We start from the raw sequence: 27,940 nt of genomic DNA on the forward strand, positions 1-27,940 counted from the left end.
CAAGATTTTTTGAATTTCCCGCCAAACGTTTGTGTAATATTAATATTTCAGTAGCCAGACTCTAGATAGAGTGATTCAAGAGGAAGGTTTATGTATAATTTGTTAACCCGTGCGAAGCCGGGGCGGGTCGCTAGTATTTATATAAAATCAATACGTTGTAATATACACAAAGGTTTTTTTACCTCTAATTTGCCGTTTTTTCAACCTGTTTAATTTTGCATATATTTTAGTAGGCACCTTTGGTCGCACCCATAAGTGAGAGCGAGAAATACATATCAAGGTCGCGGTTGGTCGCGGTGCGCAGCGATAGTGTGTTATCACTTTTAAGCGGAGTCCAGACGGGATGATCAAATTGACCGATTTGATCGTCAAAGAAATTGGCGTTGATCTCCAATTTAATCACCAATTTCAGTTTTATGGCGATATTGGAGCGTTCTAAATTAAAAAAAAAAGTGCCCCCAAAGGCGAATACGGAGGCACAAATTGGTATTCTTGCGTCCGCACCTCCATTTTATAGATAATATACGACCGGTCTGGCCTAGTGGGTAGTGACCCTTCCTGTGAAGCCGATGATTCTGGGTTCAAATCCCGGTAAGGGCATTTATTTGTGTGATGAACACAAATATTTGTTCCTGAGTCATGGATGTTTTCTATGTATATAAGTATGTATTTATCTAAGTATGTATGTATATCGTCACCTAGCACCCATAGTACAAGCTTTGCTTAGTTTGGGGCTAGGTTGATCTGTGTAAGATGTCCACTAATATTTATTTATTTATTTATTAATATTAGTCATAATCGGCGATTGAAATCAGCGAGCCAAATTGGCGTTTGCGTCCGCACGTCCTGATTTGATCGGACAATTTCATCAGATTGGCGAAAAATCGTCCTCGTCTGGACACGCCTTTACTCTTTGATCTAGGCATCAAGCCATTGCCAACTGTCTGTGATTATATTCTCTTTGGTTTGGCTTCCTTCTGTTCATACGCCACGCTTCCGCCATTTTGTTGTGTTGTTTGTTGGGTTTAACTGTATGGGACGGGCGCACGTTGAGTGTCATAATGATTATTATTTAAAATTATAAATACTATGTAACTAATAGTGGACTAAAGAGGACGTTCAGTAATGACTTGATATTTTATTATATTATGACGCGGGACGCGCAATGCACAAATATTAGCTAACGACTGGCGGCCAGCCCAATTTACATATCTGGTAAGTTTTATATGTTATATTGTTTCTCTTTGTATTAAATTTAATACTACCAAAAGAAATTAAACATTGAGTCACGCTGGTGAGCTACTGTTTTAAAAAGTTTTTGAGGCAGCTCGGCTTATGCTATGACCGAACTCATGATAGTCTGTACTCCTAAATACGTAGTCTTTTATATATTTTTATTTCATTTGGAGCTGAAGCGCGCTGAAGCTCCTTATAAAATGACCCTGTTCATTTTGTACTTAGTTGGGTGCGAGAAACGGCGACAACGTATTTGCTGTCGTACTGTGCTCCGTGCGAAATGTCAGCCATTAGTGATGAAACTGATGAACTCGCTCAATGAAGTCTACCTACAACATGTATTCATTTATAAATCGTGCCTATATTTTTTGTGCATAATGTACGCAAAGCGAACGTGATTTACGGCAATATAATATTATTTATCTACTTCAGCACTTCAATTGGTAAAAAATAAACCAACATACTTGGTTATTACTTGCTACCTACATTATTAGACCTCAAAACTTTGTGAGTAGTGACAATTGCATTTTGCAGTGATGATATAATTTGTCAACTACAATCTATCTGTTGTCCTTACTCTATGTGATGTAGTAGTTATAATATTCGCGTTTCATGTTTAACACTTTCACTACTTAACTCTACTCACACTAGCCCTACCCTAGATATAAAAGTACGTTGGTAGGTGTTACAAATGTTTGTTTGGATTTTTTTCTCTTTTTCATAGAATTTTGTAATGGCAGTAAGTGATGAAACTTAGTATAAATCATGGTATATGTGCTGTTTAATAGGTAGGTTGTTTTATATAATAATATCTGGAGGCCGAGCTTTGCCCAGAAAACATATAAAAATCATTGACGTATAATATCTAGGGACGGGCTAATGGGGCACTAAAAATCGTACTAGTTCAGCGGTGCTACTTACGAATTCCAGCCAATCGTGCAGTCTAACGCAACTAGTTGCGACCAATAGCGCGCGTAATGCGAACTCGTCAACAAATCGCGCGCGTGATGCGAACTCATCAACCAATCGCGTTGTGGCGATTTCACACCGCTGTACTGGCCCCTGTCATGCCTCATTATTATTGCCCCTAAAGCCAGTCCCTAGATATCTATGTCAATGATAAAAACTCAAAAATGCGCGTTTTTCCAGAGGTAAGACCTAGATTGATCTATTTTTCGCCACCGAAAACCCCTATATAGCAAATTTCATCGAAATCGTTAAGAGCCGTTTCCGAGATCCCCGAAATATATATATGTTATATGGGTTAATCAACTTTTTCTTGTCACATGTTGCTATGTTTACGGTCTGCTGAGTCACTCTTAAAATTCTAGATTTTTCATATTTAAATGAACCAAACTTGCATTTTATGGTAGTTATAAGACCTTTGATAAGATAATGGGACATCTACTGAGCATGTTAGTAGAACATGGTACAGCATTTCTTCTAACAATCTATGCTACTATTGTCTCCTCGCTGATGGGACAGAATAACAAAAAGAAATAGTCATATGTTCTCGCTGGCTTCCTTTCCGCAACTCAACGTTTTATTATTGCGCCTATTTTGCGTGATGGGTCGGCGGCACTATTCTTGCCAACCCAACTCTACCAGGAAGCCTAGCAGACCCTTGATGTTGCTGACAACATCTGGGAGAGACCCCGGTGAGCGGAGGTGTTGCGCCCGGTACTCTGCCACTCCTGGGCATTCGAGAATGACTTGGGCTGCTGTCTCATCTGCCTCCATGCATGCTCTGCAGAGGGGGCTATCTGTAACACGTAGGGTTAATAGGTGCTTGTTTAGTGAGGCGTGGCCTAAGGTATAAGATTGTCGTATATTATCCTCCTAAGGCCCAAGGTCCTACCCTTAGTACTTATTAACTTTCTTATTCAGACCCAGCTCCTACAACAATTGTGTAGTCATAGCGTACCACGGTCCTACCAGTGGGACTTAATAGAAAACCCATTTCAAATTTTGCGCTTATCGAAATTGGCGTGTACGAACTTCTAAAGGACTGGTTTGTTTTGTCTGTGAGCCCTTTAACAAGTTCGTAAAAAAAAATCAATGTGCTGTACAAGGTGCTGTATAAGTACAATAACATTAAAAAAAGTCTTTTAAGTACTTGGGTCTGAATGAGTATAAAACAATAGTACTACTGGTAGGACTACGGGCAGAATTTTTCGTTGGGCCTTAGGAGGTTATAACATGAGAATGTGAGGGCCATGACATCTAATAATGATTACAAAAATTTAAAGTAGGTTGATCATAGGCTTGTTGTACATGTTACTATAATCAGTGATAAAAATAAATGGTAGGAGATTCCACTTGCTAGACATTTCTCTAACCTAACCCAACAAATAATCATGGTATTTGCCCTGCAAAAAAGTATACATTAGAATTTATGATTACGGGAGGTTTTAGTCTAACTGTCTCGTAGTTGATTCTCATAAAACTTTTGTTAATGATAAGGTTGATAACCAAAGAGAATTTATTGTAGGGGAGAGGTAACATATAAGACAATACATGCCCCTTACTTTGACATCTAAAACAGATGGCGCTGTGCTGTATCATGTTTTGCGGTCAATGATTGAAAATCGGAGCTACTGCAAAATGTGTATAGCTGTACAGCACCATCTCGTTTACCTGTCAAATTCAAAGCACAAAATTGTTTTAGATTTTTAATTTTTTACACATCTAACTCAATCAATGTATCTTTGATGACAACACATTCTTCTTTTGTTAATAGTGCTTTTTTCTACGGTAATTTAAATCAAACATTGCTATTCCTATCAAATGGCATATAATAAATATATGCCATTTGATTGTATAAATAGCAACACTCCTAACTGTACATAGGTGGACCTTATTACAAAAGGCATAAGGTCCACCGATGTACAGTTAACAGTGTGGGCGTTGGTACAAGTGAAAAAGGGAGGAAGCTTATACTTATATCTATCCTAAGTAAGTTATGTGTATTACTTAGGGTCCCATACTTTAATTGATTTTGTATCAAGCAGAAACATCTGCGAACAATGCTTTTAAGCTTAGAGACAAATTAAAAGTAGAAAACACATACTCGTACGTTTCCGCTTGACACAAAATTAGTAGCCATTTAAGAAGTAAAACACTCTTATGGTAGATGTTGCTAGGGCCTATGGTGGAAATATTCGCTGTATTAGGTAGTCTTGGTAGCTCAGATGGATTGGATAGCACCGGGCTAGCATCTGGTGGTAGTGGGTTCAAATCCCACCCAAGACAGTAAATTTTCCCACTTTTAATTTGTTTCTAAGCTTAATCCTATACTTTGCTGGAAACTACAGTCAAATTTGGTATCAAATGAAAAGTGAATGGAAGTTCTTTTACGAAATTGTTTATAAAAATATACCTTATTGCTTAATATAGTATGTACCCCAACAAATACCATTTAAAATGGTTGTAATGAAATGCTTTTTAGTTAGTAGCTTCAGAGCCTGTTTTGTGCCATTAAATTGTTTAATAAATTTCCCCAGAACTTGTTTTTGCAGTCTTCGTTAGGGGCGAACTACTAATTGATATCTTTTTACTCGTGGCACTATGAATTGTAGGCCCCACGAGCCCCCATAGATAGAACCGATTTTGAAATGTTCCACAAACTATCAACAAAAAATCCATACATTTATCGAAACTGCTTACGAAATTTCATGAGAATTGGTTTAGAAAAGTGACTGAAACTGGTCTTGCACAACAAACGTCTGCTTTGCATATGATTCAATTTAAAACAACCTTCTAATCTATAAACTATATGTTCCAATGTTGGGTTAGCAAGAATATTCATACAGACAGGCATCATGGATTTCGATTGGGTGACATTATGAGAGTACCTAAGGCCGCAATTTCTAATGTACTGTATGATAAACATCTTCTAAAATTCCGCAGATGTGGCAGTTAGGGAAGTTGACCTGCTTCAAAATGAACTTTAACTTAATGAGGGGCATGTGACCAGTTAGCAAAATATGAGCTGTTGGAGCATTTAGACACCAGGCTATCTGTGGCGGCTCACTTGGTTGATAAGTTTTGAAACTGCTTTTTAATAGAGGTGAGCAGTTTACTTATTTAAGTAAGGTCAATGTGGGGATGACCAGCATATAATTAAAGCTTTTGGTTAGTAAGACCGTCAGAGTGCAAGAACGGTCGTATTCGTATAAGTACTTCACGCAGACACAGTCAAAAAGGAAGAGCTTTGCTCCTTCTGCTCTACATATCTTTTGTAAGTGGAGTATGTGACGTGTAGAAACGCAACAGTTAGAAGCGAAGAAAAAGCTCGTAGACAATCTTACTCGTACCTGATAGGTGGGCCGTTTTATTTAAAGTTGTACCTGACACTTTTTTTTTCAAATTTGGAATTTTTTATGTTATTTCTACTCGGAATCACGATATCTTTTGATCCTAATAGGAGGAAAAAAAGCGTCCCAAAATGTACCTACATTTTTCGATCTTTCCATTCCGTGACCGCCATACAAAGTCTATGAAAAATTGTAACGGAATGGAAATAAAAACCTTGGGACACTTTTTTTTCTCCTATTAGGATAGAAAGAGCTCGTGATTCTGAGTAGAAATAACATAGAAATTCACAATGTAGGGGACAACTTTTTTACATAAAATGACCCAGGTGGTCACACATATCTTAATACATAATGAATTTTTCAAGTATTGAGAAATCATATACATCTCCAGCTAATATGCAATGATTGGGGTTTTGGTTGCCACTCGAGGTGAATGACCCCAATAACTGTATATTTAATAGTGATGGGTAGGACATCAATTTAAAATGAGTTTGTATGAGTACCTCATTTTCTAAAATGAGGTGTTACAATGTCTTACTTCAAATGAGGTGAGGTACTAGCATATTTTCAGCGTCGACTATTCCATTAATTCCAACGGCGACAAAAATATTTAATGTATATACATATTTATGTATTCATCACTTCCTTTATAAATAAATAAATAGTAACATTTAATTGGAGTGCAATTCTGGAGGTTAAGAATAGAACTTTTAGGGGAAAGATAATTTTAGAATCAAGTAAAATGAATAGAGGAGTGAAGTAAGACATTTTTGCGGTACGAAGTACTGCGACAAATTAACAAAATGAGTGGTACAAATGAGGTGCCTCACGAGTGAGCGACTCAACACTAATATTTAATAATTTACTCTAAAAAGCGTTTTATTCGAGTGGTTATCCATATTACTATTTTAACATGACCATGAGGAGTGGCATCAAAAACCCCGATCACTGCTAATATGGTACAGATTGCCACAGTATGAGTGTATGCTTTTAACATAATCTTGACAGCCGGTTAACATCAGATGAAGAAAATGTGCAAGCTTTTGAAACTTAATTTCAGTTGTAAGTTGTTCAATCTCTTGAATGGATGATTTTTTTTATTAACTACATATTATGTTTTTATTTCATTTTTATGAATTATTCTTTCATTAATTTGCTCAATAAGGTATATAAATATAACAATATAAATAAACTCCACTGCTCTCTGTTCACGCCAATGCCACCAAACATCCGAACTTTATTTAATATAACACTTAAAGTTTCTGCCCAGAATTACCTCCTAATTGAAGCTCAAATCTTTTTTAGTCTTTTTTTTATCGAAAAACGCTTTAAAAAGAGAATAAGTATAATAACTAATTATTATGAAACCAAAATAATGTAAGTAAGTATACATATATATGTTACATGGCTGCTGCAGAGGCTTATTTTTCAAAAGGATTGTTCAATAAAAGGACACATCAAGATTTTTTTACCCATTTTGTAATGTTCAAATAAATCGACTACTCGTATAGAGTAGAGGTAACTACTGAGCAAGTGAGTAGCTACAGGCACTAACTTCTTAGTACTAACCAACGACCACTACTACTACTATTAATCATTTCATATATCTAATGTAATGTTAATGTTGTATCTAATTTAAAACATTTCTGTATTCTTACAAATAATAGTATTTCTCTTTAAGGTAAATAATTAAATAGTTTAATTGTAATTTTTTTAGTTGCCTCATGCTACCTCGGCAACATCCATCAACATCAGCTTTGGGACCATTAAAATCTCCGTCCTCTTCTGAACCTAGATCTGGATATAATCAAAACACCGAGCAAATATGCCGTGAATACATCAGGGGCAATTGCACCAAATATGGACAGTGCAAATATCGCCATGAGCTCGATACAAATAGAATGAAAGAGATCTTACAGTTTTGCCACGACTATCAAAACCGAACCGGCTGTACACGTAAAAATTGTAAATTTCTTCACGCCAGCAAGGAAGAGCAAAATACGTTTCTCGCAACGGGGCAAATCCCTCGCGCGCTAGCTGAGAAACACGCCGCCTCGGCCGCTGCCGCTTCCAACATGCAATCGAATGCAGCTAATGCGGAGACGATTCCACAAATAGCAATGTTCATCAGCGAATCGTACATGTCGCAACCGCCGCCCGCTCCCTGGCCGCCGCTGCCACCTGCGCAAGCCATGCTGGCGCCGGTGGCGACCGCGCCGCCGCCGCCGCCGCCGGCGCCATCGCCGCCTCGGTCACAGCACCTCCCTTCGCCCTCCGCTCCCGCGCCTGCTGTTTCCCAACTTCGCCCGGTAGCCACAGCTTACTCCGGTAAGTTTCCTTGTTCGCCGCTTTAAAGATTAGTTGACTACCGCTTCTCCATACATTATATACACACGTAGTCCCCATTTTCCTCTCTAGATATTGACAAAAAATATTGAAAGATAATATTTACGTACAGGCCTTTTAAGAATACTGTATTATTTTTATTTTCAGCAATGCCACAACATACATTATTCTCAATAAACCAGCCGGCGGTTGTGGTACCGGAAAAGTAAGTTTTTTTTATATTCTAGTTCTAGAATGTTATTTTAATAGTAATATCTGGGTGACCGAGCTTCGCTCGGAAAACATATAAAAACTTGAAAATGCGCGTTTTCCCAGAGATAAGACCTAGCTAGATCGATTTTTCGCCCCCAAAAACCCCCGTATAGCAAATTTCATCGAAATCGTTAGAGCCGTTTTCGAGATCCCCGAAATATATATATTATATATATATATAGCTATATATATATGTATATATATATATATATATATATATATATATATAAATAAATAAATAAATAAACAAGAATTGCTCGTTTAAAGGTATTAGATAGATAGATAGATTAGATTAGATTTTCTCCAATATGCTCATTGTAGCAAAAATAGTACGGGAAGTTCTTCATTATTGTCTAACTCTAATTAAAAAAAAAAAAAAAAACAATCGCTGTCCTGTTCTAGCGGATGGGAATGAAAAAAACACTACAGTAATAACTTATAATGTAGTGTTTTTTACTTTTCAAAAATAAACGCATACAGCCAATTATTCAAGCCGCGAGCCGCGTCTACACGACGCGATCAGCTATCATTTCAAGCTATAGGATAGAGTGAGATAGTAAGATAAACGACCTTACTTGTCTCGTTCTTACAAGACGTTGTGCTCGTGTATGATCGTGCGAATACTGCTTAATAAAATCAAAGATTATTTTTATATTTTTTTAAGGATCTCATCCGTGTTCATCTTGGAGGATACAACTAAACGGAGTAGCCATTAACAGGCTTTCCCCTCTGTCGAAAATAGGCGGCCAACGGTCATACACAATGTATGGACTGACGTTTATCTGACATGGCTATTTTTACGTTACGCATACATTTGACGTTCCCCTCCCCCGCAGAAATCGGCAGACTGTTTTGTACAGAAAATTACAGACATGGCGTCTCCGTTTGATTATATCCTCCAAGGTGTTCATAAAGCTTATATAGTTTGTCAAAGGACTTTCTCATTTCAAACATTGAGAGAATCATACCATCTTTGCCTTACACTAGTACTAGCACCCAAAAGTAAAGGATGGGTATAGTTCTTACTGACTGACAAATTGGTTTGACCAACTATATTGCACAATTATATTGAACGTAGTGATTATATTCTCTTTGATTGAATGAACGAATATTGAATGGTACTGACTGGCAGAATAAGTTTGTACTATTAGACGAGAAAACACCATACATCATTAAATAAAGGATTTAATACATAAAAACATGGAAAACAGGCATAGCTTAGGTAAACCACACTCCTACGCCGTAATGGCGGTCGATCCACACTGACAGTTAGAGCCGCGCCAATCGTAGTCTTCCCATCGACACCGACCGCATAGGGTTGCACTCGAGCAAACCACATAATTTATCAGTACCCATAACTTTTAAAAAATAATTAAAGTGGGAAATCGTTTTTGACATTTTTGATGTGAAGGTTCGATTTGAGCGATGCTTGATGCTTAAATAATTATTATTTTACCTTATTTCCTCGCATGTTTGGAGAAAAGCACTATATATGCCTCGGTAGGAATAGCAATTCGTGGATTCGTCTTCTTTGTCGGAAATAGTTATTTTCGATACAAGTGCGAAAAAGAGGAAATTCGAAACGAGTGGCGATAAATTAAAACACGACCGAAGGGAGTGTTTTAAATCGACACGAGTTGCGAATTACCTATTCGCACGTGTATCGAACAACGTTATACAGTACATATGGCCCTTTAAACTTTTGACATCGCACGAAAAGTGCTATTTTACGCACTAGTGCGTGAAAATAGGGCCATATGTACTGTAAATAACTATTTTGACAAGTTTTCAAAGATAATAAAATATGACATTGATGCATCAAGCATTGATTGATTAAAATACAAAGGGCTTACTGGGAAATGCGAAAATCGAAATTGAGTTATCTGCCACTTATCGCTCGAATATGCAAGAGTGATAGAGCTTAGAAAACGAAATTTTGATTTTCTTGTTTCGCGGTAGACTCTCAGATTGTCATGGATTGTGGTAGTGGCGCCCCCTACACAGAGTTTCGCGTAATATTCCATAGTATTCGCGTAGTATTATAAAAAGATTAGGTATAATCATGTTTGCTGACGGTACTTAATTGGAATCCTATTCTAATTTCGATCGATTAATAATAATCGAGGGAATCGAATCGAATAATCAAACCTTACCATAGAAGTGGGGATAAAATGACTCCTTGAGGCAGGCCAGTAACCAGGTCACACCAGTGGGACAAGGACCGATCAACTCTGACTGCATGCTGGCGGCCCCGGCCCCCAGGTAGGCAGCGTACCAGTTGAGGGCTGTTTTCGAAACGTTCATGTGTTTGAGCAGGGCGAGGAGAATGTCATGGTGAACGGTGTTAAACGCGTTAGATAAATCAATTAGAACAAGAACCGACCATACAACTGCATATCGTCAGGTGACAAGCAAAACTCACTAATTACTATAAAATATTTAAACAAAAATCAACCTTCTTTTCGTACTAATATGGTTCACTATGGCTATGAACTTGTGGAGGTACTTAGTGACTTGCTTATCACCTGACGATATATAACTGTTCGTGGTCCGATTGATCGAACAAGCCGGTCGGACCACGAGGCCTAAGGGAAAATGCCCTAGGTTGCAAAAACCGCCAGTATAAGTGTATAGCGTGCTACTATTTCATTTTACTTATGTTTTTGTTTCAAACAGGTTTGACCCGTCGAAGCCGCCCCCGCCGCTGCCATCGCACATGCAGCCCACTAACAACGGCCCCTTAAAAAGAAAAGTGGACACAAACGGAAACGGTAAGTCTCACTATCTACCAGTTTATTTTATCATTCATTACAATCATTACAAAATTAATCATAATAACCCCTATGACAAAGTATGCAGTTATTTCCCTAATAAAATCACTATATCGATATAGTTTTGCTCAGCGATATAAAAGTGCAATTATAATAAATAAATATAATATTTACGCAACATAGCGAACGCTAATCAGTGCCTTTAAAGATCGGCCACATTATGCGAATAATTTCGCAAGAAAATATGACTATCAATTAAGTTTTAAAGGCAGAATGTAAGCTGTTCTGCAATATAGATTATTAAAATATCAAATATCTTAACGAAATAAATCTCCGTTGAATGATGATGATGAATTATTTGAACTTCCCTGAAGGTCAGATCCTTGCAGCCACTATAAAGACACAAAATCTTGACTTTTTGCTCTTGAATAATGAGTGGCGCTTATTAGACGCAAAAAGACGGCTTATTTAGTGCAGCAACGCAAAAAAAAAAAAAACTGAAAAACCACAAGTAACTTTTTATTTTTGTCAGTATGTTATGGTGTCAGCTTTTAGTAAATATTGCTAATTTTAAATGTTTACATGATTGCTTAAAGTTCGTTCTATGATACCACACAATTCTACAATTTGTCTTGGGCATACCTCGCCATTCAGTGGTTCATTATATATCAATTGATAATACATAAAAACGAAAGCCCTAGTTCGACGTTGCTGTTTTAGTACATTATTGTCGAGTTTCGGAAGTAGCTACTTGCTGGCTGAGGATTCGTTTTAAATGGACGACCTTGGGAGTCCGTTTAATTGAATCCGAAGCCAGCAAGTAGCTTTCCAGCCGAGTCATATATAGTGCTATTCTCAAAAATGGTGCAAGAAATAGAAATTATTTACCTGAGAAACGGTCTAATTATCACAGAAAAAAGTAAAACCATTGAAAATATTTGCATTGCCGCCTTTAAAAAAAAAGAAGTTTATTTTTCTGCTGAAAATACGCCAACCTATTTGAGACACCTAAATAGTCGCGGTACCAACATTATAATAATAAGTGCTGATCATCTGTTTGGCTGTATAATTGGACCTATGCCTTCATTTGATATGGCCATTTCAACTTTTAAAAAGTTTGGAACTCGTTAAATAATGGAATTTGTATGCAACATTGCAGTCCCAAAATCGAGACTGCAATGTTTTTAACTTTTTAATTTTTTGACACCATAAACTACGCACTTCGCGACCAATTTTTTAACCGGCAACGTCGACTTTGTCGTCCATTTTTGAGAAAAATATTTATATGAATGTATAGTTGACATTTATTACTGCATTTTAGACCACGGCTACATATTTCTGGTATCGACTTTGATCCTTTCACTTCACCGTAAATTAACGCCTAATGCAACTAAATACGTGTATAGTAAGCAACAATTACCAGATAAACTTAAGAATTAACCTTAAGTATCAACTCGGATCCAGAAATAAAATGTCATTAGAAATAATAGAACCTGTAACTTTAGCTAAATTTCATCATTCCTCTAATTTAATGCGTATATTAATCGTGTATAAGGCATAGGCGTTTAACACTTATCACGCGGGTGTGTGAGCGAGTCGGCGCTATACGATTATATTGCGATTTCCCGCTCGCACACCGGAGCGGCGTGCGGATCCGCATCCAAGACCGCCTGATGCTTGGCGTTTGAAGGATCAACCGTAAAACACGAGTTATAATAATTGTGCCCCTTGAGTTGTACAGCTTAACTAGGTGGAGCTATACTGTGCCAATGTATTGTGGCAACTAGTCAATCGTGAATTTTTGAACCCTAAAAGCAGGTATACTATAGAGTTGCCACACGCGTGCGCCCTTGAGGCACAGAAAATGCGCAACGCGACAAAATTATAAACACGTTTTATCATTGCTAATAACAATCTATTTAATTCGGTCGGGTTCGTTGTCGCCCACCAAGCTTTGGTGGCGGTCCAATAACGTGGCACTTAGAATTTTTTATAAGTAGGTAAAAATTAAAAATAGTTTATGACAAGGACAAACGATAATAGCGCTTTCTCTGCTACTCCTATTTAAAGTGTAATAAGACCATCTTGTTTGGACATGGTATTATTATTTAACCTTCTCATCTCTATAGGTACAATAAATACCTTTTTAATTTTAGCGACAGGCAGAGTTACCGCATCTATTCTACTCTCAGCTGACTAATTCGAAGATCAATTTTGTTTAGATTTTACACCTACCTATTAATAACTCTTTGAGTCAGGTGCTGACAAGTATCATAATCATCATAATATGTTATCATGAACCCTTAAATGCATGGTGATGCATTTATACACACAACATAAACATCAAATTTTGTGCATAATTAAACAAATTCTATTTGTTCCTGTACATATATTATTTCAATAGTAAAACTAATCCATTTTCCGATTAATTACATAAATTTACGCAGTATTTTAATTTATAAAAATTACATTTGTTTAAAGACGAAATGTCGGAAAACTTGGAAAAACCTGGAAGTTGATGATTTTTTGTATGTGATTTTGGGCAGATTTTTCGGGGTTTGTAATTATTTTATATTTACAAACTTTATCATAAGAATATCAAAAATAGTGTACCTTTCTGATGGCAGTAAGATTTTTCCTATAACCCTTACCACAGACAAGACATCCTCTAGACTGAGCATAGCAACGCTACCCCCTCTGCCACTATATACGGACGGTAGTATTACTCCATCTTCGAGTCAAAGTGTCAGAATCCCGTGCCGTAATTGGTCCGTGTCTTTGAACGGACCAATCACGGCACGGGGATTCGCTCACCTCGTCCCCCGCACCCCCGTATCTTTGGCAGCATCGGTTTCATGAAATAATTGCACTAAACTCCGTCTAGAGGATTCCTAGTCTATGCCCCTTACTAATAATTATATATTTACAAAAATATGATTTAGCCATGCAACTTCTAACACTGATTTCGCAGTGAAAATCGATGATATATTTTGTGACTATTTTTCCTAGAATCAGCAAACAATTATGTGGTACATATATCAATTTCGGGCAAAAAGAAAAAAATCATGAATTTAAGGGTTAACTATGCACTTGATGACTTTTATATGATTAGATTGATAATAAAGAGAGCCTGCAATGTCTGTCACGTTGTGTTGTTAATGTATTACAACAATTTATCACTTCCTGAGTACCTATAGTTTTCACTACTTTACATAGTGCCTGAGGAACTAAGAGATAAATAGTGTAGAGTGGCCTTCTAATTACAGAATGTCGTTTGGTATAGTAATCAATATTTAAATCTAGATGTAAGCTGGGTTAAAAAAAAATGCAGTTCTTTGCAAATAGTATTAGTGTAATGTTATGATAAGTTGATAACTCATGAGACTTGGCTAATTTTGAGTTTTGCTTGGCGCTGATCGATTCTGTTCTCAGCTGCAACAAGCAAGATTCGGAAACCCGATGGCCCTGAAGTGTCAGAGCAACGCTGCGAATGCTGTGTCCAGCGAGAATTAAGGTTTGCCATATCGCTATTTGACCTAAGATATCATTGCATGACTATACTAGTAACTATTTTTATATCGCACTTATACGAGTATGCTGTAAGTCGATTTGGTGAATATGTATTTAATTAAAAAGTATTTCCTTATGTTTTATTTTATGCATAGCGCGTTTAAATCAACAAATATACCATTTTGATATGAGCGAATTTGAAATGCTTTCCAATAATATTTTAGTGCTTAAGCTGATACTAAAATCTGTAAAGATATATATTTATATAATGGATCCCAACTCGATGTCAAAGGCATGTGTAGCTTGACAAAAATCTATTTAACACATAGCCATGTATATAATAACAATAATAAGTTTCTTTATTTCGGACAGTCAATGTATCCATAGAGTGTTAATAAAACAAGCAAATTAATATCTTGATCTCTTAATAAGCTGTGCGAAAAAAACTTATTTGTAAATCGAGTTGAAATCGTAACCGATTTTACTTATCGAGTTAATTCAATAATATTGACAATTAAACTTAAATCAAAGTAAAGCTGAAGCGGTACATGTTAAAAGAGCGCAGCGATTTAAGTATTTAGTTGTACAAAATAAGAAAGTGCCGTTTTGATCAAAAAATTGACCCCTCAAGCTGGTTTTCAACCAGAGCTAAGCTGAACTACATTTACATACAATAAATTCGGCTACACTTGGCAGTAAGCAACGAGTGTATCATTATGTAAACATTACGCAGCTTAGGTCTAGCGGAAAATAAGCCTTAACGCGAATCGTTTATATCTACTGGCGTTATTCATAAACGGCTGCTAACTTAATCAGTTGATGATCGTCGTTTGTCCCTATCTGTCGTTATGCCATAGAGGGACAAACGACGATCATCATCTGATTAACTTAGCAGACGTTTATGAATAAGGGGGTAAATGCATAGTGTTGTGGATGGAGGCGTAGTCTATAGAGTACGTCGTGCTCCACTCTATCGATAAATTAGTAATGTGGCGGGGAACTTTACCATAATTAAATAGGTACTTACTGTGGCGATCGTATTGTATGGACACTCTTTCTTTTCATTCATTCTTTTCAACACACTTGCTTATTATTTCTTCATTATAATTCCACGCAGGAATACAGGGCAGTTACACCTTTTATTACACCCAAGGAAGTTTTTTTTTAATTTCTATATATATATATATATATATTATTCTTTATAATTATATACATATTTCTATACCATGCAAAAAAGATGTCAAAACCGCTAAACATAGTTATCATATCAACAACAACACAATTAACACATTAATTACCACCGAGCCAAACAAGCCATCCCGCCAGGCCACAAAAATGTCTTCATATAAAAGTGTCGACTATAGCGTCGTCCGGCCTGGGAACGAAATCATAAAACACCCGATAGTCGGGTTTTCGGCACTGAATGTGTAAACAAAAATTGTTGTTTGTAATTAATAGTTTTTACTCGTTTTAAACTGTGGATGTATGACAAAGAGATGTTTGCCTTTGATGCTTCGGTGTTTTGGCAAGTGTGATGAAAAACAATGTAGGAAATACAAAATTGTAAACTCGATTAAAAGAATCCTTCGTCGGGTTTCTAGATTACTCTTGTTAACTATTTCTACCACATCCCTCTTAATGTACAGTGTGCCATAAATACCTTTATTGTAATAACATTTTTTTTTTCAGAATTGACGGGTACAAGCAACAGATGGAAGCCTTGCACAATGAGGAAGAGACGCAAATATTATTGTACAAAAAGAAACTACAGGAGTATGAAATTGGGAGAGACATTTTAAAGAAACTCGTTGGCCCAGAACTGTTCGCTGTATTTGACAATCTGATTGAGGTAATTAAGTGCCATTCATTGTTTAAAAAAATTACGCATAACTTGGGTACGGTGACAGCTATATAATAGCAGACACTGTATCTAAGCTATGTAGAAATACCATTGAATATGCATTGTATAGGTAATTGTAGACCCGTCTCACTGTAAATAAATGGTTTTCGGGACGATTTCTATACATAGGGTGGATCGGGTGATAAGATAAGATAAAAGATAGTTTATTCAAGTAGGCATAATTACAATGCGCTTATGAACGTCAAATAATGTTGTGGTGGATCGACAATGTTGGTTGTTATTCCATCCCGTCACTCGGCGAGGAAACAACAGGGACAGTTTACAATAGAATGAAACTCGTTGAATAGGATGGCTTGTAGAGGAATATAACAAGTTCATTTAGAGATGCAACGGATAGCTGTTTGGCCAGATACCGGATGTTCGGCCTGACCATCGGCCGAATATTTGGTATCGGGCAAGTGAGTGGAATGTTTAAATTGTTTTAAAATAATAAACCAGTACGATTATGACCGTGACTGTTTCTTAGATGCATTTGTTTACTCCGAAATCAAGCAAAGTTAATACTATCTGGTATCCGACCGAATATTAAAATAAGTTAATTTGCAGCAAAACAATAACGCTAAGTAGGTACAGACTAAAAGAAACGAATGTATTTAATACTACATATTAAATAGCATAACAATTATTTATAGTAACTCCTAAAATTATGTAAATAAAGACTACACACGCAGGTAACTGCATCCAATAGCACCCTGCACCCTGGTTTGACCTTAAATAGATCGTAATCGCAACAAATTATATCAATACAACTAGCGCGAGCCGTGTGGTGCACAGCAGGTACTCGCCGAACGACAGTAGGTATATATATTTGCGTCGAAACAGGGTTTATTACAGGCAGCTGTGTTGTCGATGTATGGTAATTACCTACCTAAGTACTGTGGTTATTTTAGTTTGAGCTTATTTGAACGCATCGCCAACAAACTGTTTTACAGTTTGGTGAAACTTTAATTATAGGTACACTGTACTGTACTTTGTATTTTGTTAAAAAAAAAAAGGATGCACTCTAGTAACTTTACCTCTGTTATTGCAGGGGGCCCAGGCACCACAGCTGGATAATTCAGTATCTTTTAATTCGGTAAGTTTTTACCAGCTTTTATTTAACTTGCCCTGTTAGTGTGTAAGTTTGTTGGTTTGTTAATTAGTGTGGGTTAAATCTTGGAAGCTAATTGTGACCCACTTCCTGATTTCCGCTTGAGCTGAAAATTGATCTCATGATGGAGACAGGAGTCCCGCTGGGGAGCATTTCGTTCCCTAGTAGAGTTACAGCCATAAACATGATTTACGGTTCAGGTGGCGCCGCTGCAGAGTATCACACAGTAAAGAGGCCAGTCGGCCTGATTTACTTACTAGTTAGGGTTCCGTACCCAAAGGGTAAAAAACGGGACCCTATTACTAAGACTTCGCTGTCTGTCCATCCGTCCGTCTGTCACCAGGCTGTATTTCATGAACCGCGATAGCTAGACAGTTGAAATTTTCACAAATGATGTATCTGTTGCCGCTATAACAACAAATACTGAAAATAAAATAAATATTTAAGGGGGGCTCCCATACAACAAACACGATTCTTTTGCTCTATTTTTTGTTGATGGTGCGGAACCCTCCGTGCGTGAATCCGACTAGCACTTGGCCGGTTTTTTTAACAGTTGTCGGTAGTACACCTGTTGTACGGTCTGATATCGTTGTGTGTTGTGTGGCTCGATATAAATGAAATAAGGGTTTGTCACTATCTAAAAGTGTGGAGAGGAATGTTGTGACGTCAGAAAGATTCGTCAATATCACATTTCGTCTGCTACCTCAGAAAGTACTGAACCAATTTAGAAAATAATATTCTCACAAGGCATCCCAGTTAGGCTTTAATAAACATTTTGTTCGTAGGATTCACCAACTGTATCTAAGCAGGCTGTCATACACCTATTTAACATGCTGCTCGGCGGTGGCACCAGAAACATCATCGATCCGGTAAGCATGTGTATTAATTTCCCGTAATTTTGGGTTATTCCCACTAGTTACCACTAAGTTGTTACCAGTGGTAACTACTGGGAATTTTTTTCCCACCTTTTACCACTGGTAACTACTGGGAAAAATTATTCCCAGTAGTTACCACCAAAATTTTGTTACAGTTAAATACTAATAAAAACAGTATACATTGTATAGTATAAATATAGTGATTTTGAATTACCTAATAAAATCACTTGAAAAATAATCTACATGGATCAATTAATTTATCCTTACATATTATTATATAGTTATTCACTTTATTTATTTATCATCTTAAGTTAGGTTATTTTATAATATGGATATAAAAATAAAATACAAAAACACTTACAAAAACAATACAAAATACTTATCTCTCAAGATGTTGGTCGAGACTCTTCGCTATTAGACCGTTCGCTGAAACAACTATCGGGACAATGATCGTCGAATCAACATCCCACATGGCGGTTATCTCGTGAGCCAAGTCTAGGTACTTACTGGACTTGTCCTTCTCGGCTTTCACGAGATTCTCATCATGGGGGATGGTGATGTCAACGAGCACGGCCCGGCGTTGCGCTCGATCTATTATCACAATGTCAGGCTTATTGGCTATAATAGTCCTGTCAGTGATGATAGATCGATCCCAATAGAGCGTGGCACGACCATTCTCGAGAACTGGCGCAGGTGAATACTTGTAGTACGGTACTTCGCGGTTCACAAGGCCGTATAGAAGAGCAAGCTGCTGGTGAATAATCCTGGCTACGAGATTATGTCTGTGCAAGTACTCGCCGTTAGCAAGATGAGAGCAACCGGAAATGATATGCCTGAGTGACTCTCCGTGACGGCGGCATGCCCGACAAATGTCGACCGTACCGTCCTTCAGGATATATTTCCGATAGTTGTTCGTCATCATTACTTCGTCCGCAATTGCACAGGCAAAACCCTCGGTTTCTCCGAAGAGGTCCCCGAATCGTAACCAGTTCACCGACGCGAGCAGGTCCACATCGGGTCCCGTGAGGGCCTTGTAGAACCGCCCGTGTAGCACTCTACTATATATAGTTATTATTATTATAGTTTTTGTAATAGTACCGGTTAAACTGTTTCAATAGTTTTGGTCACTTTTAAAGCAGTTTACTAAAACACTAATCAACTTATAATTATTTATTAAATCACTATATTTATATTATACTATTTAAATACTGTTTTTATTAGAATTTAACTCTAACAAAATTTTGGTGGTAACTACTGGGAGTAAAAATTCCCAGTAGTTACCACTAAACCGAGTTAGTGGTAACAACTGGGAATAATTTTTCCCAGTAGTTACCAGTGGTAAAAGGTGGAAAAAAAATCCCAGTAGTTACCACTGGTAACAACTTGGTGGTAACTAGTGGGAATAACCCGTAATTTTCCTCATTGGGCATTACGGTAATTTAAACGACGGACACTTTGCGGTGTGCGCGACAGTTTCGCTCGCCTGGCAGTTTTACAGTTGACAGCACCATGCACTTTGCACATCAGTGTGCCCAGACTTAGATTTCAGAACGGTTGTAGGTTTTTTTTGTTTACAAGGGAGCAAAGTTGTTGTTTAACCGTTTAACCCCTCGAGCTAATTATTAGGCGGGTCCACACAGCGAGAAGCCTCGTCTGGTTCCGCCTATTTATAACAGAGCGAGCGAAAAAATATACGAGCGTGGAGAGTGATCCGGAAAGTGGAATCTTGAGCGTTACGAGGGCTTCAAGGCACAAGGGTTAACAAACTTTATCATTCCAATCATCACTTAAAAGTAAATTCTACCAGCCAACATGATGAAACACCTCAAAGTTTACGTCACATTATTTTGTCACTCTTATGGGTAAAATGCAACATTCTCTTTAGTTGTTGAAGAATAAAGAGAGCCTTTACTAGCTGGTGCGTTGAAAGTTTTTTATCGCCTTAATAAATCATTTTCTATGTGTTCATATTTTATTGTAGGTTCCCTCGACATCCCATATGGACGAAACGTTGCAGTCCCTTACAAGACGGCATAATGTTGGCTATTCTAACGCTGGACCAGACTTGATCAAATTCGTCACGGATACATTAAGAAGTAGTAAGTACTAGTAATTTGATTAAGTTTGTTTACGTGTCAGGGTGACACTTGGATTTTTTGTACGGAATGTCACCACTAGCTTTGAAGTTCATATTAATTGATATTGCCTGATACAATGGCTTACATGCATGAGAAATCTTTTATATGACCATGACAAATATTTTATTTCCTTCATAAACGTTCAACAACACGAAATTAATCCGAAAAAGAGTTATCCGCAATTTTTTGTAACATTTTTGTAAATACATATAATGGAATTTATAAACGGATAATTTTATTTATTTTTTGTCTTCCTAATGTATATTAAACACTTTTCTTTATATATAGTTATCCATGCCGTAATCGGCAACGGCGACCCTAGCTAATTACGAGCGTGAGCTCTGATATGGCTGGCAAAGCCGAACTTATTTTTAAAAACTCTATCGCAGGTGGGGCAGTAAAGTTGACCAGAATTATTGTACGTATAATTATAGGAGGGTTTTGGCCGGGATTTACGTATCTGACGTTTCGCATCAAGATCAGTGAGACGAGCGTCTTCAAAGTTCTTTACGCTCAACTTAACGCGAGAACGCCATTCTGGCCGCTGAGAAGCAAGCTTCTCCCATTTGTCAGGTGGTATACCGCAGGCAGTTAGGTGGCGCTTAAGCACATCCTTGTAACGTAGGTGCTGCCCACCTTGCTTCCGTTTACCAGCTGATAGCTGGGAGTAGAAAACGGCTTTCGGTAGTCTGCAATCACTCATACGCCAAACATGCCCACACCATCTTAGCTGACCCTTCATCAAGAGCGCCTCCATGCCAGGCATCTTGCAGCGACGAAGTACTTCAGTGTTGGGAACGCGATCTTGCCATTTTATACGCAGAATGGAACGTAGACAACGCAAGTGGAACGTGTCTAGCAAGCGAATGTCGCCTTTGTACAAACACCATTTTCTTTATATTAAGTACTTAAATCTATTTTTACGGCGTAAATAAAACTTACTTTTTATTATTTTTTTGCATACATTTTGGCGCAGTTGTGTGTGCTGGCTGTGACGTCACAGGGCGTGCATTTTTCGTATGGGTCGTGTTTTACTCGCGGTGCACGCCACATTTAATTTTGCAAATTCAAAGTTCCTGGGGTACAATAGATAGTAGCAGGTTTATTAGAAATATTCGAGTCTCACGTTATAAAGTAGAATCTATTGACATCTAATTGCTGCCCTTAAATATTCAGGTAATACAGCAGAGAGGTCACCGTCAGTAGAAGAACGCCCAAGTGAACCGACGCTCAACAACAGAACAAATGGCTATTTAGCAAATGGACAAAAACCTCAGCCTAGCACAAGCGAACCTGCAAGGTATGGCGCGGCCGCTGGCTACGGCGGGGCAAGCGTGCAGGTGCCAGACTTCGGCGGGCGTGCGCACCAAGGGATGCCCAACTACCCCGTAGCGGGCCCCAGCGGGTATGCAGGAGCCCCTCCGCCCGCGCCGCCGCCCGCCGGCTACATGTACCACCCGGCCGTCCCGCCACCGAACCGCCATTACTACCCTCAGAACCCTGCTGTGTCCGGTGAGTACACCGGTACCGCTGCTTCACCTCACCATAGAGAAAAAAATACATAGAGTGCTCACTCCATACATCAGTTCAGACTATTAATTTCAGTGTCTACATCTAGCATCGAGTAGCGGAACTATCAGTACTGCTACTTGACAATAGATGTAGCACCGACCGGAAAGTCTTATCTCAACAGCATAAGACTTTCTGGTCGGTGCTACATCTATTGTCAAGTAGCAGTACTGATAGTTCCGCTACTCGATGCTAGATGCTAATAGTCTTTTTGGTACTAAAACTGATGTACGGAGTGAGCACTCTATGTATTTTTTTCTCTATGACCTCACTCATTTTACGTGGTTATGTGGTTATGTACAGTGCTCGGACAAGTCATCGCAGAAACAGATTTGGACATGGGACAAGACTATTATAGAGTCGCGACTTAAGATTATTATTATCTAAAGCTGATATTATCGTAATTTATAATTTAACATTTGACCTTTTTAGTCGCATATCTGTCATGGATTTGTCAAAGTGGCATGCTTGAAACAGTTTTGTGGTGAGAATTTAATGTTAGTTAGTTAATGGTTGTGTATGTGCAATGCAACCATCAGCATTAAAAAACTGTTAATGGTGGTGGTGGTGTAACCTTCACACATGTATGGTGAATTTAGGGTTGCAGTAATAAATGTCATTGAAAAATATAATTAAATAATATTGTACATAATGCGATTCTATTGATCTTGTTCTATTGCAGTCTTGCGATTGTTTTGCGATGACTTGTCCGAGCACTGGTTATGTATAATATTTTCATAATTCGAATTTTGTAGGTACCGGGGGCATGCAGTACAATGGCACAGAGCGAGCGCCCGGCCCGGGCCCGGTCCAAGGGATGCAGCCGCCTGCCGTGCCAGGAACGCTCCGACCGGCGGCAAATGCCCCAAATTACAATTATATGGCTCGGTATCCTCAGCCGCCTTACTTCCCACCTTACCAATAGCCTCTGCAATCCGCAAGGTACGTTGTACGAGCGCAGAACAACGCGAAGTCGCTTAGCGAATTGCCACTAACTTGCGGGTAACTGATGTTGATGATAGTAGTCCGATTTCCAAGTTTGGTATGTTATGTTAGACCTATCTGTGCAATACCATTACGTCGATTACTTTCAGATTGTTTTTCCGCATTTGTTTTAGAGATGTACATTTTATAGACGTCTGTATATTAATAGGCACTGGTTTAGGAGGAAACAAAATGTATTCTGACAAATAGTAAACAATAGACAAGAAGTATCAAAAACCATAAACAAAAATACGTAAAAAAGGTAAATTTATGCAAAAAGGTTGTGCATTATGTGCAGTCTTGCACATTCTCCTCTTTTTTTTATAGAGAGAAGTGGACTTTCGCAAGCTTAACACTGTGAACTAACCGAGTACGACTAACCCATACGAGTAAAAGATGCTGCGGGAGGAATGAAACGCAAATTGATTGATTCGTTGGCGGCAAAATCTTCAACAGAGTCGCCGCAAAGAGCTCGTAACTACCTTTTTCCCCCAACAAAGGCTGTACCGTGAGAGTAAGATCTCTTGTGGTGTTCCTCGACGAGAAATAAAACGGCGTAGACACATAGTCTCGTCTGTCGATAAACTGTGTACCACTTCAAGATGTACGGCGCGGATGACGAGGCACGTAAATACGACAACGTAGCGCTTGTCCCTTCTTCGACCAACCGAAACAAGTATGGGTCCCAAGCAGTCCAAGCCGACGAAAGAGAACGGCATTTGATGATGAGCCAAGCGAGACTCCGGTAGATCTCTCATCGGTGGTTGAAATGTTCTGGCACGGCGAAGTTTGCAAAACTGGCAGTCATGGGCCGCTACACGGACAGCATTTCTAGGTCCTAAAATACAAAATCTTCGTTGGAGCTCGTTCAAGACCTTTTCTTTGTTCGCATGGCCAGCTTTTTGACGATATCTGGCTATTAGGAGGCGTATTGCTGGATGTTTTCCGTTGAAAATCAGCGGTCGTTTAACTTCATCAGTGACGCCTTAAGGCAGACGCCTCAGGCCTTAAGGCAGTTAAGCATATTGTCAAATACTTCAAGTTAGCTAAACCATAACATTTACCGTTTTTGGTAATATTTGATACCAGATTAAACATAGTTCAGAGTTTCAGACCTGGTAACCAGAACAGACTAATATTTTGTTAACCTGTCGAATCCCACGATATGACGTCACCATAAGCGTTCTGGCTCATATATGAGCCGTGGGAGCTGACAGATTAATCAATAAACAGGAAATAGTCATGAGAGACACAATTGACTAAACTTGTCCCAGAGCTCAGCTACCTTCTACTAGAAAATACTATAGGTCTAGAAAATACTACAGGTAGGTACTACTACTTCCAACCGCCTGAGATAAGAGTTGCGCAATTATCACATGGGAAATGCTTTTTCTTCTATGCTATTAGAGGCATGCTAAGTTTTACTAATAAGGTTTCGACAATAATCAAGAAATGCTAGAAACCAACCTGGAAGTAATCTTACCATAAGTGCCTAGTCCTTTATGTTACATAGTATTTATTACACCTGCTCCATAAACCATTTTAAAAGCAGATGATGTGAATCGACCTTTTGGCGTTGACTATATTTTCCTGGCCGCCTAGCCAAGGTAACAATCGTTTGCGCTTCGCCATCGAATCGCTTAGTGTCTCTCTATCACTCTTCCATATTAGTGCGACAGTGACAGTTGCGTTTCGGTCGCTACGGAGCGTTAGCGATCGGCACGTTGGCTACGCGTCCTGATTATAAAAAAGACATTATTTCAATTGTATGTTAAAAAAAATTGTTTTCTTTAACCGCCTACCCACGGTTCACCACTTACGTCAGCAATGCGAATTTTGGTGTGATTAAAGTCCGATTTGGAAGGTTCAAGAATGTTCATGTAATATTCGAATAGATTACAATAAATTCAGTCAGATGACTAAATACCGCAATGTAACGAAAATCGCATGGAATCGCTGAATGGGGCTTTACCTATGTCATAGAAGGTACATTGTAATGTCTTAATCAGGATCAGAGTCTGGTTATTATAAAGCCTACTTTGGGTAGATAAAGCACTCACCCGTACAGTTAAACCTAAATTTTAGCGTATTGTGTTCATTAATGTGCCTTATATCGTAGAAACAATTTTAATCACTTGATAAATTCACTTCAGTCGACCCGAAATTTATTTAAGGTAGTGGATGTTTTAACTTTAAGTATGATTTGATTAATTGACTATACTCAAAAAATGCATATCTTATGATGTTTACTTAGATTATATTCTTGTTGATACCAACCAGCTATGTGGCGTCTTGGACTGATTAGGTATGTATTTTTATAATTTTTTTTTTGGAGGGTACATTCGTGCACGATATACATGTGGTACATTTTTATCCTACCCATCTACATACTCGTATTGTATTTGACATTGGCATGTCTTTATCAGTTAAACGTCGAATTAGTTGGTTGGTAATAACGGGCAAGTAGGAATGATTTTACAATTCCTAGGCTACCCCTATAAGTTCACGCCGCCAGGCAAGGACGAATAGCAGCCCAAAGTCTTCCATAAGAGTAAATTATTTAACAAAAAAAATGTGTATTGTAATATGACAATATGATCTCATTTAGGAGTTAATAGCCACAAATCTTTGGCTCGTAGATAGTTCGCAATGCCTCCTTCATTAGATACTAAACGAGGTTGTATGCATTTTTCGAGGCCGTCAATAAATAGGGCATTCACCGGAATGTCGCGTGCGAAATGCCATTATTCTAATACTTCTGAAAATGCTGAGAAAGCTATATTAGATCTGGTAGCTAATATTTTACTTAACACGCCAATTAATATTGATCTCGATAGACATACGAATTAAACATTCATAATATTTGATTTATTCACTGATATTTTAGGTTAAGTATTATATTAATTTACTGGTATTGACATCATTCCATTTTTTTTATAAATATATGAAGGTTACCTACCGTTTACTTGTTGTGACTAAAATTGTTTGTTTCAATGTAATGAATTCTATTGACGTTTAACTAACATAACGTCTTATTAAGACTGATGTTTATAGTTTAATGAATAACGTGACACTACATATGCGCACTACTTACCGCCGCACACCGCGTACAGAGCGCGACACGTTCTGTAGTAATAATAATGTTGTCTGCGCGCAGCTGTCCCCGGCGGAAACAGTTTCATTGCCATATGTCCCTGCCGGGCACAAATGGGAAGGATTCATTCCCATCTGTGGCCGGCGGGGACAAATGGGAATGAATCCTTCCCATCTGTGACCGCCTCGGTTTCTTCCTGTATTTGTTATTAGGTTTACAAATGTCGATTTTGATAGTTGCTATATTATAATGTAGCTACTTGACGTGGTTCAGAATTAAATAATTTACATCATAAATGTGAAAAAATGTGAACTGGTTTCGTCATAACAACTACCTACAACAAGTATAGAGTTATGTAGCAGATTTGATCACTATTTTATGATTAAAAGTGAAAGTAACTCACGAATTGAAAAAATAAAAGTTATACATATAATGTACAGTCAGCTGCAGAGAAAAGGTACCCCCGCTACAAAGAAATTTGTATGCAGGGTTGGTGCCTTTTCTCTGTAGCTGACTGTACATGCATGGGTGTGTAATGCTTAATATAATTATTAAAAAAACTATCATACACTTGTTGTAACGCCACGCCATGACATATTATTATATGTTATATTGTAATTTTTGTTATACGATTCATTGTACGATGTATGTGTAACATTTTCATTTAATATTTTTTGAGAACTGCTGTGGGCTACCGTTTACAAGTTATTTACGAAAACCTAAAAAAAAAACCGTTGTAGAACAAATTAAATACAGAACTTTCCCACCTTAATATATTATAAAATATTGATAATAGCGAAAAAAGTAAGTTGTAGGTATTTTACGATTTGGAATTTTAACTGTTCAATTAGTTACTATCAAAAATATAAATTTGTACAATAAAAAAGACAGGAAGAAACCGAGCCGGTCACAGATAGGAAGGATTCATTCCCTATCGGTCCTCGCCTGATGGGAATGGAAATTTGTGCCCGGCGGGAACAGATGGGAATACACCAAATGAACGGTCCACGGAAAGAACATGTCTAGTCACATTTTTCGGAAAATGAGATTTTTATCTCAAAATGAAGAGCTCTTAATGAACTATTAGTTATATCTTTTGCTACCACTGTATAATAAATGTAACACAACTTTATTTTTAGTTAAATAATACCTGGTCAAGAAATTACCATACGTTTTGACATTGTTCCAAATTTTAAAACCGCGGTTACTCAAAATGTCACTAGTGTGACTAGACATGTTCTTTCCGTGGACCCTTCAAATGTAATATCGCGGTAGTGGAACGTTTATAATTAATCCGTCCGACTACATATTTATATAATAAGATTACTCAACGTGCTATGCGATTTTATATGTCATACGTTAAAGCTATGCCACGCAAAATGAAATAGTATATTTTGGCTATAATGTACACAGTCTATTGTAATGTAATGCACCTACTAAATGAAAATAAATAGTTGCCATATTTTTTGGGTCAATGTTTGCGTTGCGTAGCGTTTAAAATTTTTAAATACATATGTATCTATCGACGCGGAATGGGCTTGAGCCGACCACGTTTCAGCTGTATAGTATATAAATAGACGCATTTATAACTGTTAGATTTCCTAGGTCGGTCGCGGCCACTTTAATACGCTTTGAATGTTGTTCAATCCCTCGTCTCTCTTCCGATTCCGTGTCGATTAATGTATGTATTAATATATACAGTCCTGTATTTGTTAGATGTAGAAATGTACCATGTTACCTGATACTATACCAAGTTTATATATAGGTAGGTTAATAAACAAAAGTTCCTTAAGACACCTCAAATGCCTGTGAGGTTGTGGTACTAGTGTTACTACTAT

General features: G+C 37.8%; 1 protein-coding gene across 2 annotated transcripts; it reads left to right on the forward strand.

Moving 5' to 3' along the window:
- Positions 1 to 990: 990 nt before the first annotated feature.
- On the forward strand, positions 991 to 23,015 carry LOC134661609 (atrophin-1-like). 2 transcript variants are annotated; one of them, XM_063517749.1, is made up of 12 exons: positions 991 to 1,215; positions 5,146 to 5,305; positions 7,270 to 7,880; positions 8,046 to 8,103; positions 10,827 to 10,921; positions 14,354 to 14,435; positions 16,121 to 16,280; positions 17,383 to 17,427; positions 18,228 to 18,311; positions 20,299 to 20,416; positions 21,632 to 21,967; positions 22,780 to 23,015. In XM_063517749.1, exons 3-12 carry the CDS (start codon positions 7,277 to 7,279, stop codon positions 22,947 to 22,949), a joined length of 1,752 nt encoding a protein of 583 aa, XP_063373819.1. In that variant the 5' UTR covers positions 991 to 1,215; positions 5,146 to 5,305; positions 7,270 to 7,276; the 3' UTR covers positions 22,950 to 23,015. The 2 variants fall into 2 exon arrangements, with proteins under 2 accessions (XP_063373819.1, XP_063373818.1); XM_063517748.1 differs by lacking the exon at positions 5,146 to 5,305 and having other exon boundaries at positions 992 to 1,215.
- The last annotated feature ends 4,925 nt before the right edge of the window (positions 23,016 to 27,940 follow it).

Source organism: Cydia amplana, chromosome Z (genome assembly GCF_948474715.1).
Source record: "Cydia amplana chromosome Z, ilCydAmpl1.1, whole genome shotgun sequence".
NCBI classification, from domain to species: domain Eukaryota; kingdom Metazoa; phylum Arthropoda; class Insecta; order Lepidoptera; family Tortricidae; genus Cydia; species Cydia amplana.

What these genes read in the sequence shown, in the direction of transcription:
- LOC134661609 (XM_063517749.1), top strand. Translation starts at nt 7,277, where the DNA reads ATGCTACCTCGGCAACATCCATCAACATCAGCTTTGGGACCATTAAAA. An exon ending in GGTAGCCACAGCTTACTCCG is followed by an intron (nt 7,881 to 8,045) that starts GTAAGTTTCCTT and finishes TTTTATTTTCAG; the next exon opens with CAATGCCACAACATACATTA. An exon ending in GCGGTTGTGGTACCGGAAAA is followed by an intron (nt 8,104 to 10,826) that starts GTAAGTTTTTTT and finishes TGTTTCAAACAG; the next exon opens with GTTTGACCCGTCGAAGCCGC.